Genomic DNA, 15,346 nt, shown 5'->3' with positions numbered 1-15,346 from the left:
CGTCGCCCGGAGTGCATGCTGCTAAAGAACGACAAGATACATACGGGCAGGAGTAGAAGATAAATGGACGAAGAAGGGCTTTAAGTGTCTAGCAAGTGGCAGACATCTCTTCCCTTCAAGTAATCATGCTGTTTACGGGGTTGCTTGACATGGCCAATGGCGATCCGTCTCAGGCCATTATAAAAGTGGTCAGATAGTGGTGGATGGGAATCCGAAAATATCAAGGGGCGGCAGACTGCGTATCCGCGAAAAGACTGCTGAGGCTCTTCGTACTCGTATTCTCCGCAGCCTCTTGACGTCCCATAGTGGTGTGTTTGCTTATACAAGACATCTTCTACAGCCCATTCTGTACTAAACCCCGAGATCCAAGACAAATATGCTCGTGGGGTGTGTGATGCCTGACCAAGGCCAAAGGAGACCCCAAATCATCCCGGAACTGCCGCCGTGATTTAGACATTCGGAGTCTAAGCCTAAATAGTTCTAGACTCCGAGCTCATGGATCGCGGCTTGTGGGGAAAACATTTCATGGTTCTTTTTTTTCCGCATGATGATCCCGGTGCTTCTGTCCCCCCTTGTCGTGGTGGGATTTCGATAGTAGTATCCTCCTTTGATTGGCCATCCCTCATCTTACACTCATCTTGACAAATGCTCGCTCCCATTCCTGGCGGAAGAGCTCTTCCTGCGGCATCCTGGCCCAGAGGATTGCCTGTAGATGTGAGACGACGTCGTCCCATTTGCGAACCCCGAGAGCCGCTGCGGTGGCAAGCGCTTGATCTGTGAACCATTCGTGGTCTCTGAGCAAGCCATTGACAGCAGAGGCCACCATGCCCACGGAGAGAGCCCAGATCTCTAATGAATCGTGGCAGTGAGCGGTTATCGATGTTGCTGCTGTCCCTTCTTGCAAGGCCACGAGATGGTACCTGAGCTGGCGGATGATGGCGTTCGCTAAGCCAACGTGGGAATAGTATGTCGTGCCGTGTATGATGAGCATGTATAATGCAGTCGCGTATCGGAGACATTCAGAAGCTGCCAATCGCGATGGGTTCGCGTCAGCATCTGTGATTGTTTCCGTAAACGGAGGCAGCAGCAGCAGCCTGTGCACAACAAAACAGGTGAGATCGTGCAGCTGCGTGTTGGTGAGGCTCGAGTGCAATGAATGGTGCAGTATCCTTCTTAGACGAGACAAGATGTCATTCATGGTTGGTGTGAAATCCAAGGCGCCCAAGGTTCCGCCCTGGGATTCCGCGTCTATCGAGGCGAGCTGCCACTGCGGTATCGCGCTGATTCCGTCGCCATCGCCAGCAGCATCTTTGGTTGGAAACTGGGGGGCTTCCATGACGAGCATCGATACCCTTGAATCAGTCTTTGATCAGCATTCGCTCTCATCTCGCACCCGTGAGACACTCACCATGAGACCATTCTCGCCGTGAGGGGACTCCTTTGTTTGAGCTCGTCGATCCCGCCCCTGATGCTGACCATCCTCTTTACTCCGTCGATATGCATTCTGCTGGCTTCGATGTTCCCCTTGCCATGCTATTCAGGCCCCACGTTAATAAGTCGAGCCCACCCACCAAAAGAAAGGATATGTCACCTCAATGGCAGCCAGTGTCACGACAGAGTCCATAGTCTCGTCCTGAAAGGCTAACAATGGATCTGCAATTCTTCGTCTCACCAGAGCAATCGAGTCGACCATGAGAAGATCGGATATCGCGAACCCATTTTGGGCTTGGAGCTCCTCATACAGAGAGGCAGTCTGCAATGACACATGAAACAATGCTTGATCCGCCAGTGCTAGTGGCCACCAGGACACGATGAATGGATTTGAGTCCATATTCAGATCCAGTGGGTAGTACTGAAAGGCAATGCTAGACAGAACTGAGAGGTTTCGGTGGTCAGCCAGACATTTATTTTGATCAGCGGCGAAGGAAAAAAGAAGATTTACACCGGTGTATCAACCTCTGGACATGCATCCTAGGAAGCCTCGTCGGTGGATATGAGTCGAAAGGATCAAAGGAAGCAGTTGCCGGGTTTCTTATCCAAGCCGGGTTTTCCGAATATCGAGCTGCCGGTTCTCCATCCTGAGGCAACAGAGACAACAGCTCGCCGCCGTTGCTAGCCGCTGGAGGGCTGTAGCCTGACGCCTCTGTAGACGAAGCAGATGAGTCCAGAGGTGAGTTCAGGGGCTTGTTTGCATAGACGCATCTCGAATTTCGCTTGATGCACCGGGAGCACTGGGGGATCCGGAGATCGCAGGCGAGCTTCGCCTTTGCGCACGCGTCACAGGATCTTCGGAGGGTTGTGCGCATCTTCTGGCCTTATAAGATGATGGCCAGATGGTACACCGGCGGATTGTAAGCTGGCGAAAAAGTTGATAATATGCGTATTGCGATCATGAGGCTGCGACGGCATGAAGTGAACAAGTGCTGCGGTTCGTGAAATGTGTTGGATTCAATAAGCCGAATCCGCAGGCACTTGATGTTGTCAAACGGATGACTAATACTGGCCCCGGTTCTGGTCGAGACGGGTTGACGACATATTAAGTGAGGGCATCGTGTGCCGTCTTTACACGCTTTTCAGTTATATGCTAGCATAATTGATTGAAACTGATAGGGTTTGGTTCTCTTCTTGATGTCTTGTCACAGATTGTCTTCGATTGGGGTGTCAAGACGCCGATATACCCGCGGCTACTCATGACTTACGGATAACCACAGGTTCGCAACAGTACCTCATCTTGACACTATAATGCTCAGGGCGGCTCAGGGGTGAAGGACATTCTCAATACAGACTTGATAGTTGTATTGACCAAATTTTATATTGATTTTATCCATAACGTCGTGGTTCAAGTGGGAATTTCTGAAGTGTAGCAGTCGGGAATCGCTGGCCTGGTGGAAATTTATCATCTGAAGCCACAGCCAGACTTTATGCTCGTTGTTCCAGCTTGGCTACCTGCCATCCACGATGCTTATGGCATCGTGTGCCAGAGCGACAGAATTGCATTCTATAAATGTTGATATGATATTGGATCCGTCTCGGCAGTGAGATTTCAGCCTGATCTTGGTGCATATTGATGGAAGATAAAGAAGGAGAATCTCATTATCATCTGTACGTAGATGTGCTTTTCGTTCGAAAATAAAGAGAAAAAAACGCCCCTCGACTTGATGTATCTCAAATTCGTGTGCTTGATAGTCTTTTCTCATTGCACTACTTGAAGGCTATTCCACAAGTTGTGTAGCTGGGTTGTCGTGACCACCGATTCGGCTTTGCACAGACTACGTAACGCAAGTGGGCAGCTAAACAGCTCTCAAGGGCTATATAGCTAGCCCATAACCCGCGAAAATGACTCCAAACCAACAGTATGCAGGACACAAGGCACTGTCGACTGCTTCTCGTCGGGCTTCTCCTTCGGGATCTGAGGTTACCAGAGCATATCAGGGAGGTTTGGGTTGACCCTGAGGGAGACCCATGGATTTCGTTCGTGCCAATTCTCGTTGAGATATTAGGTCTCTTGCAATATACCACGTCCGGAACAATGTCACCAAAACGACAACGGTATTGCGGTTGTATAAGGTACGCTCCGTTCTCTACAAATGACAAACTATTGAAGACAGCCAATAGCAGATGCATATGCCTTGCACTGTTTACCAAAGGCCGTTGCAGTTCAGCTGGACAGCATCTTCGACATGGTCTGACAATATTACTGGCTGGTGGATAAATTACCTGCGTCGACCCCGCTGATGCCCAACTGCCTGTCTGCCCGCATCAGCAATGTTGAGAATCACCTTCATTCTTCAACTCTCTATCTCGAACATCTGCTCAGATCAAGATACTTGGCTGAAGATTTCAATCCATCCTTCAAGGAATGATGTTTCGTCAACTTACTACGAAAGTCAAGGGAAAGATCCGTTCCCATCGCAGCAGGTCCCGCAGTCCCTCAGTGAGGGATGGCTCTTCGCAAAGCCTGCCAAACGTCCAGGCCATCGTCTCTGCTTCGAGTGCCACGGCAAACACACCTCAGAATGCTCCTACTTTCACGGCAGAAGGTCACCAGAGTCGTCACTCGCTCGCCATCCCGACGATCAACGAACCGGCGCCTGAGCAAGAGCCAATCGTTCAGGATCCTCCAGCTGCAGAGCCTGGCGATGATGACGAAGAGGGGAGACCAGCACAAAAGCTATCTGACGAACTCTGGGACCGTGCATATGATGAACTAAAAGCCGAGGAACCTGCACTGGTACAAGCATACGAAAGAATCTTGACGGCCCACCTCATTTGCGACAACAACGGCACGACTGATGCTACATCTGGCGAAAACCGCATCGAACAACAAAACAAGGAGTACAGAAGAATCCAGATGCAGAATCTGGTGAAGAATGGCCTGGACAAGATTTCACGGGAGTCAAAGGCGAAATCCCGCATAGGCGATTTCCTCCCCCTGATCAACGTCTCGAAAGATATCGTCACCAACGTGGTCAAAGGCGTTCCACAGGCGGCGCTTCCATGGGCTGCCGTTTCCCTTTCACTCGAGGTAAGACCGCAAGACTTGCTCTTAGACAACATTTGTTAACACACTTTCCATGTAGCTCTTGACGAACCCTATGTCCGAGACGAAGGCCAACTGCACGGGAGTCACGTATGTGATAGAGCAAATGAATTGGTACTGCGAACTGGCTGCGCTAGTCTTCAGCGATCATAATGGCAGCACTGCCAGACTTCAGGGAGAGCTTCAGACGAAACTCATCGATCTGTATAAGAAGTTGCTCTTTTTTGAAATCAAGAGCATATGCTCTTACTATCGCCACCGGGGACTCACCTTCCTACGCGATCTCGTCAAGCTTGATGACTGGAAAGGGAGTCTCGACGAGATCAAAGACGCCGAGACCTTCTTTGACAAGCATTTCCATGCATTCCGAAGCATCGATCTGGGGCAATATATGAAGCAACTAGTCCTCCACGCAAAGGACGAGCAGGCGTACCGAAAGACTGAGGAGGACAAGAAGTGTCTGAGAGATCTGTATATCACAGATCCTCGAATGGACAAGCGCAGAATTGAGAACACCAAAGGAGGCTTGGTGCAAAACTCGTGGCGCTGGATTCTCAACCATCCAGACTATGAAACTTGGCTTCATGATGACGACAAACGGCTTCTCTGGATAAAGGGTGACCCAGGCAAGGGAAAGACAATGCTTCTCTGTGGCCTAGTCGACGAGATCACAAAGCGAGCCGCACAGTCGGGAGATGCCGTATCTTATTTTTTCTGTCAAGCGACCATGCCGACAATCAACAATCACTTGTCGGTTTTACGCGGCCTTATATGGCTGCTTGCCGACCAACAGCCCTCTCTCCTTTCATACATTCGGGAAGCGTACGGTACCAGCGGCAAAGATGTGTTCGAAGGGCCCAACGCATGGTACAGCCTGACAAGCTTTTTTCGCAGCATCTTGGATGATGCAAATTTGACAAGGATATATGTGATTGTTGACGGCCTCGACGAGTGCACCACCGGCTTGCCTGAGCTCCTGGAGCTGTTCAAAGAAGTGTTGCCGTTGCAAAATGTCAAATGGATCTTGTCTAGTCGAAACTGGCCTGATATCCAAGCGAGCCTTGAGGATACACCGGACGCTGAGGGTGTAAATCTCAGTCTTGAGGTTAATGCCGCCGTTGTTGCAGATGCAGTGGATGCTTATATCTCTGAGAAAGCATCCGAGGTGAAGCTCTTCAGGGGAAAAGATTATTTGAGAGAAGAAGTCCGCAAAGTCATGAAAGAAAAGGCCAACGGAACGTTCCTCTGGGTGGCTATTGTCTTCCAACAATTGCAACGCATGAAATTCCTCGACGGTGGTTTTTCGGCCCTGATGGAACGATTGAATGAGTTTCCAAAGGGCCTCACGGAGCTCTACGACAGAATGCTCAAGCAAATCAAAGACTTGGATAGCGAACAAGAGTCCGAGTTATGCCAGACTGTGCTCGGCATTTGTGTGGTGGCCTATCAGCCCCTTCGCCTTCAAGAGCTGGCCACCCTGGCAGGCTTCAAAGACGGCCTCACGGAACCCTCTGCATTGCGGACTCTCATCGAGACCTGTGGCTCTTTTCTCACCGTCAAGGACGAAACCGTCTACTTCATACATCAATCGTCCAAGGAATATCTAACGACCAGCAACGGGGCTCAATCAGCCATATTTCCAAACGGCACCGACAAGGTTCACCATAAGATCGTGATGCATTCGCTAGAGATCATGGAACGGAAGCTATGTCGAAACATATACAAGCTACACGATCCTGCAATCCTGATTGGTGATATCAGTACACCAGAGCCCGACCCTTTGGTATCTCTGCGCTATCCTTGCTCTTACTGGCTTCGCCACCTCTGCATGTCGATGGCTAGCTTCAATCTGAGTGATGGCAAGTTGTTGAAGTTCTTAAAAGAGCACATTCTTCACTGGCTGGAAGTCATGACCTTGATGGAAAACTCACTCGAGGGCGTTCCTGATGTTATTCATTTTGAAGACCTAGTCAGGGTTGGTTCAATATTTCCAATGAGCGAACATTAAAAACCATACTAACCAGAGTCGATAGCAACATTACCCCGACAGCGAACTTTTGTACCTGGTTCACGACATACGTCGATTCACGCAGCACAGCTCGTGGATCATCAACAATGCTCCGCTTCAAATATACCTATCGGCAATCCTATTTACTCCTAAACTCAGCATTGTGAGGTCTCTTTTCGAAGAAGAGTTATCATCATGGATAACAGTAAAGCCGCCAGTTGAAAGTCATTGGAGTCCTTGCCTCCAGATAATGGAAGGTTCTACCGATCACGTTGCACTCTCAGCCGACAAAAAGATGTTAGCGAGTAGTACAATCCACGGGGATCTGAACCTCTGGGACGTTAACTCCGGGAAGTTAATCCGTGAGCGCTATATTAGGGAGGACATCAGCAAGATTGTTTTCTCCAGCGATTCCAAGCGAGTCATGACCGCCTATGACTCTTGTGTCGTTTCTTGGGATGTGGATTCCGGCATTGTGCATCATTCCACATGGTCCCCTGGTACCTTTCCGTCAATCTCCAACGACGGCAAGTTTATCGCTTCTCGCACGATTGATGGCAAAATTCAAGTACAGGATATGAATACCGGGAAACGGTTGTATCTTGTGCAGGATCATTACAAGTATGGAGAGGACCCATATGAAAAAAAGATCAAGTTATCGAATGATGCCAAGTATCTAGTATTTGGCGGGGATACAATTACAATTTGGGATGTCGAGGGGGATGACGCACACAAGGTCATCCGCACATCACGCAGAAGCGCAGAAATTTGTTTCTCGATTGACTCCACGCTCATGGCTTACGTTTCAAACGGCATCAATATCTGGGACCTGGCGATGAGGCGTGAGGTGTGTACCATTTCTGCAAAGACAGATCGCGGTAACGCAATTATCTACTCGCTCGAGTTCTCGACCGACTCCAAGCGTCTAGCTGGAGGGACTTCGGAGAACATTAGGGTTTGGGATGTCGTCGATGGTACCCTTCTGACGCAACTGGACACCAAATACGAGTTGCATGAAAGTCTCTCTTGGTCGCAAGACTGCAAGATCCTAGTCTCATCAACTGACAGCAGCGTCTACGTGTGGGATATGACCGCCTCTGTAGAACCCCAGCCCGTCCCAGTTATTAGCGCCGCGGATGTTGTCTTGGAAGGGGTCGCAATCAACAACGACTATAAGCTAGTGGCTACGAGATCAAAGGATGCTGTCAAAGTCTGGGACGTAAATACAGGAAGCGAGCTAGCGGAGTTTGAGACAGAACGAGTGACGGCTCGATCGCCAAACTCCGTGGCGTTTTCACCAGATTCCAATTTCATATACACCCAGGAACATGCTAGTGTCACTAAATGGGGTATTGACTTGAGGACAGAAGCAACAGTCTCTAAAATACTTCTGAGCGACAGGCAGGACAGACTCGGCGATGCATTTTCTAGCGATGGCAGACTCTTTGCTGAAGCGATGGCAAGCGGTGGAGACGTCACGATATGGGATATGTCCACAGGCCAGAAATCAGTGCATTTCACCGCCGGTGATCAAAAAGTTCTGGCCATGGCATTCTCCAACAATGCGCAGTATCTCATCCTTTTATTTCCAAATGGGACGGTCGGCATCTGGGATGCCATTACCGGTTATCGAATCAAGTACGCCAAGGCGAACGCATATGAAATGATTGACAAGGAAAAAGGCAGACGCCTTGGAAATCGGCATCGAGCAGTAGCCTTGTCTGAAGATGCTAGTCGCGTACTTTTTGGGGATACATCTATCAACGAGATATGGATACATAACGAGGGTCAGAAGGTAATTAGGCTCATTCTCGGTGAACAAAGTTTCGGGAAGCTCTTTGGAGCCAGAGAATCGTATATCACAACGTGGGGCGGTTATATCGACTTGAATGGCCTGCAAACTGGTTGCGAGACGCTGGATTCTTATCAAACCATAACTTTGGAAGATGTTCGGTTCGAAGGCTACGGTTTGAGTTCTGATCAAGCTTGGGTCACATGGAATGGAAGCAACATTCTGTGGTTGCCGATGGACTATCGACCATGGCAACTCGGTTATGATGCCGTCGTCATACTTCCTCTTGGTCTCACTGTCGTCGCGCATAATAAAGTCCTCATCCTCGGATTTTCCGGTCCCCCGCCAATATAGGATTTCCAGCTCAGTACATAGTAACCGTCAACAATAAGATTGACCACATCCACTTTGATACCTGAATCTCGTGATGTTGCATTCTGCATGCCAGTTCCAGACGTTAGAATTGTTCACGATCTCTAGCAAATAATCGCAGTCGAAGCAATCGCTAATGTTGAACTAATATGTTTCTCTCTTCTATATCAAGACCCCTAGATCATTAACGCTCGTGGGTATTCGTACATGCTTTTCGAAAACAAAATTACAGCTTGATGACAGCAGTGTGGGCAGCGGCCTTCTCCTCCTCGGTGTTGAACAGGTTAATGTTCCACCTAGGCTTGTCTATGTAACAGTCAGCTTTTGCTCCCATCTATTCATACGTCTCGAGGGTGAGCAAAACTTACAGGTGTAAGGAATGTTGAACCGCTGAGGCTTCTCGCCCAACTTGTTCAGCGCAGCAATGGCCTCGTCATCCAGCTCAACCTCCTGGAAGTTCTCCGCAATGCGCGCCTTGGTGACGGACTTGGGAATGACGGTGTGGCCACCAATCTGGGACCAGGCGAGGATGACCTGGGCGGGAGTGACGGTCTTGCCCTGCTTCTTGGACAGGTTGTCGGCGACGGCCTTGACCTCGTCGGAGCTGACGAGCAGGGGCAGGCCCTTTGTGTTGTTGCCAAAGGCGGAGTAGGCGGTGATGATGATGCCCTTCTTGGCGCAGTAGTCGATCAGGGGCTGGTTGGGGAGGCGGGGGTGGCGCTCGATCTGGTTGACGGCGGGGACGACGCCGGTGGCCTCGATGACGGCGTCGAGCTGTTGCGTGTTAGTCTCTGCTGTGGTTGTAAATGCCATCGTGGGATTGTTCGTTTAGGAAAGACGTACGTGCTCAATGGTAAAGTTGGAGACACCGACGGAGCGGACCTTGGACTTGGGCAGCTCGGTCATGGCCTTCCAGGTCTGGACAATGGACACATTCTGGTTGAGCTGCACCTCGGAGCCGTCCTCGGACTTGGGGAAGAGGTCGGCGCCGGGAGCAAAGGCAACGGGCCAGTGGATGAGGTAGAGCTAGAGAAAAGCGTCAGCGTCTCGTCCATCACTTCACGAACTTGGGGACTTGGGGCAAGGGTGTACGCACGTCAAGGTAGTCGAGGCCAAGCTCGGCCAGGGTGTCGTCGAGAGCGGGCTCGACGTCCTCGGGCTTGTGGGAGTTGTTCCACAGCTTGGAGGTGATGAAAATATCCTCGCGCTTCAGGCCGGGGACCTCAGCAAGAGCCTTCTTGATGCCCTCACCAACCTCCTTCTGGTTGCCGTAGACCTTGGCCAGGTCGAGGTGGCGGTAGCCAACCTTGAGGGCCTCAAAGACACCAGCGCCGACCTCGCCGGGAGCGGCCTGCCAGGTGCCGTAGCCGATCTGGGGGATCTTGTAGCCGGTGTTGAGGGTGACGGTCCTTCCGGAAGACATGTTTGCGGTGATGCTGAAGAATCGGGGGGAGTAGTGGTGGTGGTGAATTGGGTTGTGAATCGAGTGTTGAGCTGAGCGAATCGAGTGCGATATTCGTGAACAGCGAGGAGAGATGGAGAGCAAGGACGGCCGAGCGAGGTGACGCAGGGCCACCATTATTTATGTACTCGAATGGCCGTTATCGAGCACGCACACGCCTCATGACGAACTGGACCCAGAAGTACGGGCTGCTACCGGGGGAGCTTGGATCATATCGTCGCCCCGTCCATGGCTTTCTGTGGGGAATATCGGAGTTTACGCATCATTGGAGGAGGGCCGTTGGCCTCGAAGGCTTGCAGCCGCGTCTTTTTTTTTTTCTTGGTCGCCTTCTTTTTTTTGTCTGGATTGTCTCCATTATAAATCCGGGCGTCGACGGACTGACTCGTGGCGGGGGAACCATGATTGAGGCTGCCATCAAGGTGACGATTGAAATGCTAGAGATGGTGTTTACAGTATGTGTTCATATCGTATTCTGTGACTAGTATTTGATAGTCTCTGCCCGTCTCGTCTTATCTCTTCTCCTATTTCTTCTTAAATGTCCTAGCAGTATCACCACGATCCTCGAAGCTTGCTTGAATCTATCGTGATGCCGCTTCTGCCCCGCGACCCAAAGAGGAAATCCTAGGCGCCGGCAGCTTTTGAGGTGATGAGGGGCACGAATTACGTACTTTTCGGCCTGCATGTCATTGATGAACGCAGAGAATGCCAGGATTGCCAATTCCAGTAAGAGAACCAGGGGAAATTGCTTCAGAGCGCAACAGATGGCGCAACTTTGTCCGTCCTTCTCGAACCTTCACGAATCTGGTGGCGCCTCGACACGGTCCGCCATCTTTCCCCCCCCTATCGCCTTGTACCCCGCATGTACTCGGTACCTCGGCTCGACTCCAAGATGCACCTCATTCTTCTCCATCTGGCTCCATCTGCTCCCCGTTTTCGCCTCCATCTTGACCACTCTTTTACCCCACGCAAAGGACACGGTTACAGCGAGGTACCTCCGCTGGATCACTGCGGGACGGACAGACTTGCCTCTTGATTATTTGGGAGAGACGCCGGCGAGGTGCGTCATCGGCTGATAGATTGTCCGCCTGAACTGACTGCTGTGGATGATGCTGTGAAGATATCAAGATAGTTAGAGTGAGTCGGATAGCCCTTGAAGGCTTCGATATGTGATGCCTCCTGATGATGTAATTCCCATCACTGACGATTCGCCCCCCCATCTTGTTCCATCAAATCGTCGGATCACGGCAAAGGCCTTGACTAAAGTCGGACTCTATTTGTTTGGCGTCTTACCCCCCCTTGTTGGCCGTGGCGGCACGACACACAAGCATACCCGCAACCCGCAACCCGCGAAAGCTTGTGTCGTAGCTGTCCGACCTTAAGCCCAATCTGACACCTTTGCCAGGCACAAGATGTGCCAAAATCTGACAGGACACATGCCAAACAGCGACTCTTGACATCAAGCACCTCCTTCTAGAAGCCTTCACCCTCCCTCCCTCCCTCCCTCCCTCCCTCCCTCCCTCTCTCTCCTCTTCCACGCTCTCTGTCTCTCTTTTGCTCACCGCATCGTCAGGCACAGACACCACCTCTTGTGTTGCTTCTCCCGCCTCATCACCGCAGCACCTGGCCAACCTCAACCCGTGCTGTCTCTCCCGAAGGACACGTTTTTCCCTTGCTCCCACAGGTGAGAAAACGAGGGATTGCCATCTCACAGGCTTGACACCAAGCCGTTGTCACCCTGCCTCGCGTCTTATAGCAAATCTCTTCTCCGTCCCAGCCTGTTTGTCAGCCCTCCATCTCTTTCAACAGCCGAAATATGACCACCATCGCCCAACCGATTCTGATCGGATGCTGTTGCTGCTAGACATGGCGAGAGCAAACTGTTTCGAGCTGGAAAAGACGGTGAGAATAGCCGCTCTTCGATGTCCAAACTCACAGGAAGGCTCGACAGATGAGTGCCTTTTGAAGCAAGATGATGGCGTCTCCTTTGGTAGCAAACTTCCGTATCATGCATGTATAAAGACAAGGCATCATTCACCGTGGTGAGAATTTCCGTAGGCGTACTGTAGCATATCACAGACGAGCAGGACGAGCAGACACGATCATATTACTCACAATCTTCAAAGTCTGCCATGATGTTCCCCATCTTCAACATGCCCTGCCTCCACAACCACCACCAACCCCCCGTGCTTCACTCCCGTGGCTCTCACGACGGCGAAATATCCTCCCCCGCAGCCACCGGCCTCGCCGTTGGCCTGATTCTCGTCGGCCTCGTCGTCGCCGTCCTGCTCTACTTCTGGTGCTGGCGCCAGCAAGAACCCAGGAACCATCGTCGTGACGCACGCCACCGCCGCGAGAACCAGCGTGATCAAGCCGGTCAAAATGCTGCCGGCAATGGGGCTAGAGTAGCCGTTCCTGAGGTCCAACAGGTGGCCCAAAGACGGAATGATGCTGCTCAGGGTCAGCAGGAGTGTCCTTTGCCAGCGGTGCCTTTGTCGATCCACCACCATCAGCATGATGATAAGCATTTCCACGGAGACCATTTCCATGACCACCTCCATGAGGGCGACCACATCGTGGACCGCCCTGACCCCAACAATGATCGAACTGTTCAGAACGATGCTCGTCATCAGCATAACAACCACAATCATCACCACCATCGACACCATCACCACCGTCATCACCGCTTCAACCGCTCCCACCGCACTAATCGGGTCATCATCCCCCAAGATCCCCTTGCCGAGTTTGAGAGACTGTTCAGATCCCCGTCACCCCGGCTCCCGGACATCACCCAGGCAGATCTCGAGGCCATTCTCAACGGTCTGGACATTCCGCTGCCGAATGATGCCGCGCAGAGGAATGCAAATGCTCAGGAACAGGGGGGCGCACGTCGTGATGATGAGTCGAGTGAGAGACGAAACAAGCGGCGTCATCATCATCATCATCGCCACCATCATTTTCACCATCGTCAGAAGCGGGTGGTCATCCATTAGAGAGTGGAAAGGTATGTGCATGGAGTTGAGCAGAGGGATCAGAGTGTTGATTGAGGGGGGTCGATACAATGAGAGTAGTGGTTGAGACAACCTGAGGGCATACTATTTGTTTCGTAATTCGTCATACTATTTGTTTCGTAATTCGAGAAACGAGAATATGTAACAAGTGCATCAATAGCAGTTAAGTTGTTAAGAAGATGTTACCTGCGCCGTATCCTACCAAACGGATCCTCCAAGGCACTCACAGCTGTTTAACACGTGAAGAAACGGAAAAGAAGTAAAAGCCCAGGCATATGACACGCAACCCGTATTCAACAAGTTGTAGAGCAAGAAAACATGTCACAACGCCACAACATCACAGTCATGCCCCCTCTGCCGCCCCCTCAGCATGTTCCCCTTCTTTTGCCTTGGAATGCCTAGACCCCTTACTGCTCGTTGACCGGCGCCTGTGTCCATGCTTCTTCTTCGAGAAGCGGATCGAGTCTCCGTAGCAGCAGATAAAGACGCAGACGCCAATGATGAAGGCCGCGAGGGTGAAGCCCACCACGAGGCCGATGATGAGGTTTGTGTGTGCGGCCGAACCTGAGCGTCGATGTATCGCCGAATCACTTCGTTTGATGATGGAAGCCGTACGTTGAAGTATATTTGAGATGATGGAGTTGTCGCCTTGCTTCTGCATGTATGCGGTCTGCGGTGCACGGCGCCGAAGCGCCTCAATTTGAGCTAGATGACTGGAGATATACATTCGAGCTGCCTTCTGATGAAGTGCTATCTCAATGATAATGAATTCATAGATCTGTTCGTAAGCTAGAAACAACAAGGCATGGCATTGCGTTCGGCGCTGCATCATACATTATATAGCCCAAATCAGCCCCCTTCTCCTCCCCCTTCACAACGAAGATACAGCCGCTCCATTGGCCCGTGTTACACAGTCCAATGCAGCGCCGACAAATTTGGTCAATCGCACAGAAACGCATGCACATGCACCTCCTTTCACGCGCAAAAGGGCCGGCGTTTGTTCCTGCGGGCCAGCGAAACGAGCGAGTGGGAGGACGCGAAGAGCGCGTTACGGCATGTAAGTGCATGCAAGCACTTGGGCGGGGATTCCACCAGTGGTGTTTGCCATATGCAGAGATTTTTGCCCATGGGTAAAGAAGAGAGCCAATGAATGGGTCATGTGTACTACGATAGGGGCGATGGCTTGGGTTGGAATAGAGAGGTGCAGAGCAGAGAGGGAGAGAGATCTGTGTGTGTGTGTTGTTGGCGGTGGGTTATTGCGCTGTCGTGGGAGGATATTTAGTGGCCTTATATGATACCGAGATATTGAGAACAAATTGCAACGTGAGTTACTGAGCAACTTGGAGATTTGACGTTGAGAGCAAACATATGTGTCAAGTCAAGGGTAGGTGAAGCCTCTACAACGAGGCATCAACACCCCTCACGGCCAACACATTGCCATGCAAGGTGCCATGCAAGGTGCCATGCCAGCTTTCAAGCCGAACAATACTCTGGCTATATACAGTAATCCATAAAGAAGAATCCATGAAGCAAAAAGGCACCACTGCTCCCAAAGTGGCAAACTTGGCAGAGGTGTGTAAGTCCTCACTCATCTCGAAGGCCCCCAATACTGCGGGGAAGGCCGGTCTACGGACGCAGGACAACGCATCGAACAAGCATCAAGTGCGCGGCCGCTGATTCGACAGGGTCCCAGCAAGGGGGGAGAAACCCTCCTATCTCTTCTGCTGAATTTTTTTTTTGGAGCAACAGCGCTTACATGGCATCTCTTGCTGCCTCTTCGGGTATCTACTACTACAGGTATATATCGGCGGGATTCGGGTGTGACGCTACATGCATGCGATTAGAGCGCCTGACATGGGGTGGCGTTCGAAGCATGCCCACCGTGTAAGCATTCGTCTCTGACGCTGGACGGTCCCTTCTGATACGCACTCATCATGAAGCCAAGATGAAGAAAACAAACTGAAGATTATTATACTTGATTTCTTGTCGGTTGGAATAGCATGAGGTGAGCAAGATAGTGTCTCACTTCCAGGTTGCCTATAGTTTCTGTTTCTCACGCAGTGGCACGCAACACAAGTGTGTGTAAGCGCGCTACTTGGAGATGCCTAACATTTGGTGCTATCCCACGTAAAAGCCCCGACAGATGGGACATACGACACGAGCT

At 51.1% G+C, this 15,346-nt stretch overlaps 4 protein-coding genes across 4 annotated transcripts; 2 read left to right on the top strand and 2 right to left on the bottom strand.

Annotated features, from left to right (window-relative positions):
- Positions 1-622: 622 nt before the first annotated feature.
- On the bottom strand, positions 623-1,831 carry TRIREDRAFT_58765 (uncharacterized protein; the record flags this gene model as incomplete). The annotated part of the gene is made up of 3 exons (XM_006963582.1): positions 623-1,352; positions 1,409-1,533; positions 1,592-1,831. The coding sequence occupies 3 exons, from the start codon at positions 1,829-1,831 to the stop codon at positions 623-625; spliced, it is 1,095 nt and encodes a 364-aa protein (XP_006963644.1).
- A 1,505-nt stretch (positions 1,832-3,336) lies between these two features.
- On the top strand, positions 3,337-8,694 carry TRIREDRAFT_105330 (uncharacterized protein; the record flags this gene model as incomplete). Its single annotated transcript, XM_006963759.1, has 5 exons — positions 3,337-3,353; positions 3,501-3,567; positions 3,893-4,525; positions 4,581-6,515; positions 6,574-8,694. 5 exons carry the CDS (start codon positions 3,337-3,339, stop codon positions 8,692-8,694), a joined length of 4,773 nt encoding a protein of 1,590 aa, XP_006963821.1.
- Positions 8,695-8,938: 244 nt separating this feature from the next.
- TRIREDRAFT_120911 (uncharacterized protein) lies at positions 8,939-10,195 on the bottom strand (the record flags this gene model as incomplete). Its single annotated transcript, XM_006963581.1, has 4 exons — positions 9,809-10,195; positions 9,556-9,738; positions 9,081-9,486; positions 8,939-9,018 (listed from the first exon to the last, which is right to left on the bottom strand). Exons 1-4 carry the CDS (start codon positions 10,133-10,135, stop codon positions 8,939-8,941), a joined length of 996 nt encoding a protein of 331 aa, XP_006963643.1. The 5' UTR covers positions 10,136-10,195.
- Positions 10,196-12,324: 2,129 nt separating this feature from the next.
- TRIREDRAFT_105328 (uncharacterized protein) lies at positions 12,325-13,584 on the top strand (the record flags this gene model as incomplete). The annotated part of the gene is made up of 2 exons (XM_006963758.1): positions 12,325-13,078; positions 13,526-13,584. 2 exons carry the CDS (start codon positions 12,325-12,327, stop codon positions 13,582-13,584), a joined length of 813 nt encoding a protein of 270 aa, XP_006963820.1.
- Between the last annotated feature and the right edge of the window lie 1,762 nt (positions 13,585-15,346).

This window comes from Trichoderma reesei (genome assembly GCF_000167675.1).
Source record: "Trichoderma reesei QM6a unplaced genomic scaffold TRIREscaffold_5, whole genome shotgun sequence".
Lineage (NCBI taxonomy): Eukaryota > Fungi > Ascomycota > Sordariomycetes > Hypocreales > Hypocreaceae > Trichoderma > Trichoderma reesei.
Note: the sequence above shows the minus strand (reverse complement) of the source record. Positions and strands in the feature narration are given on the sequence as shown.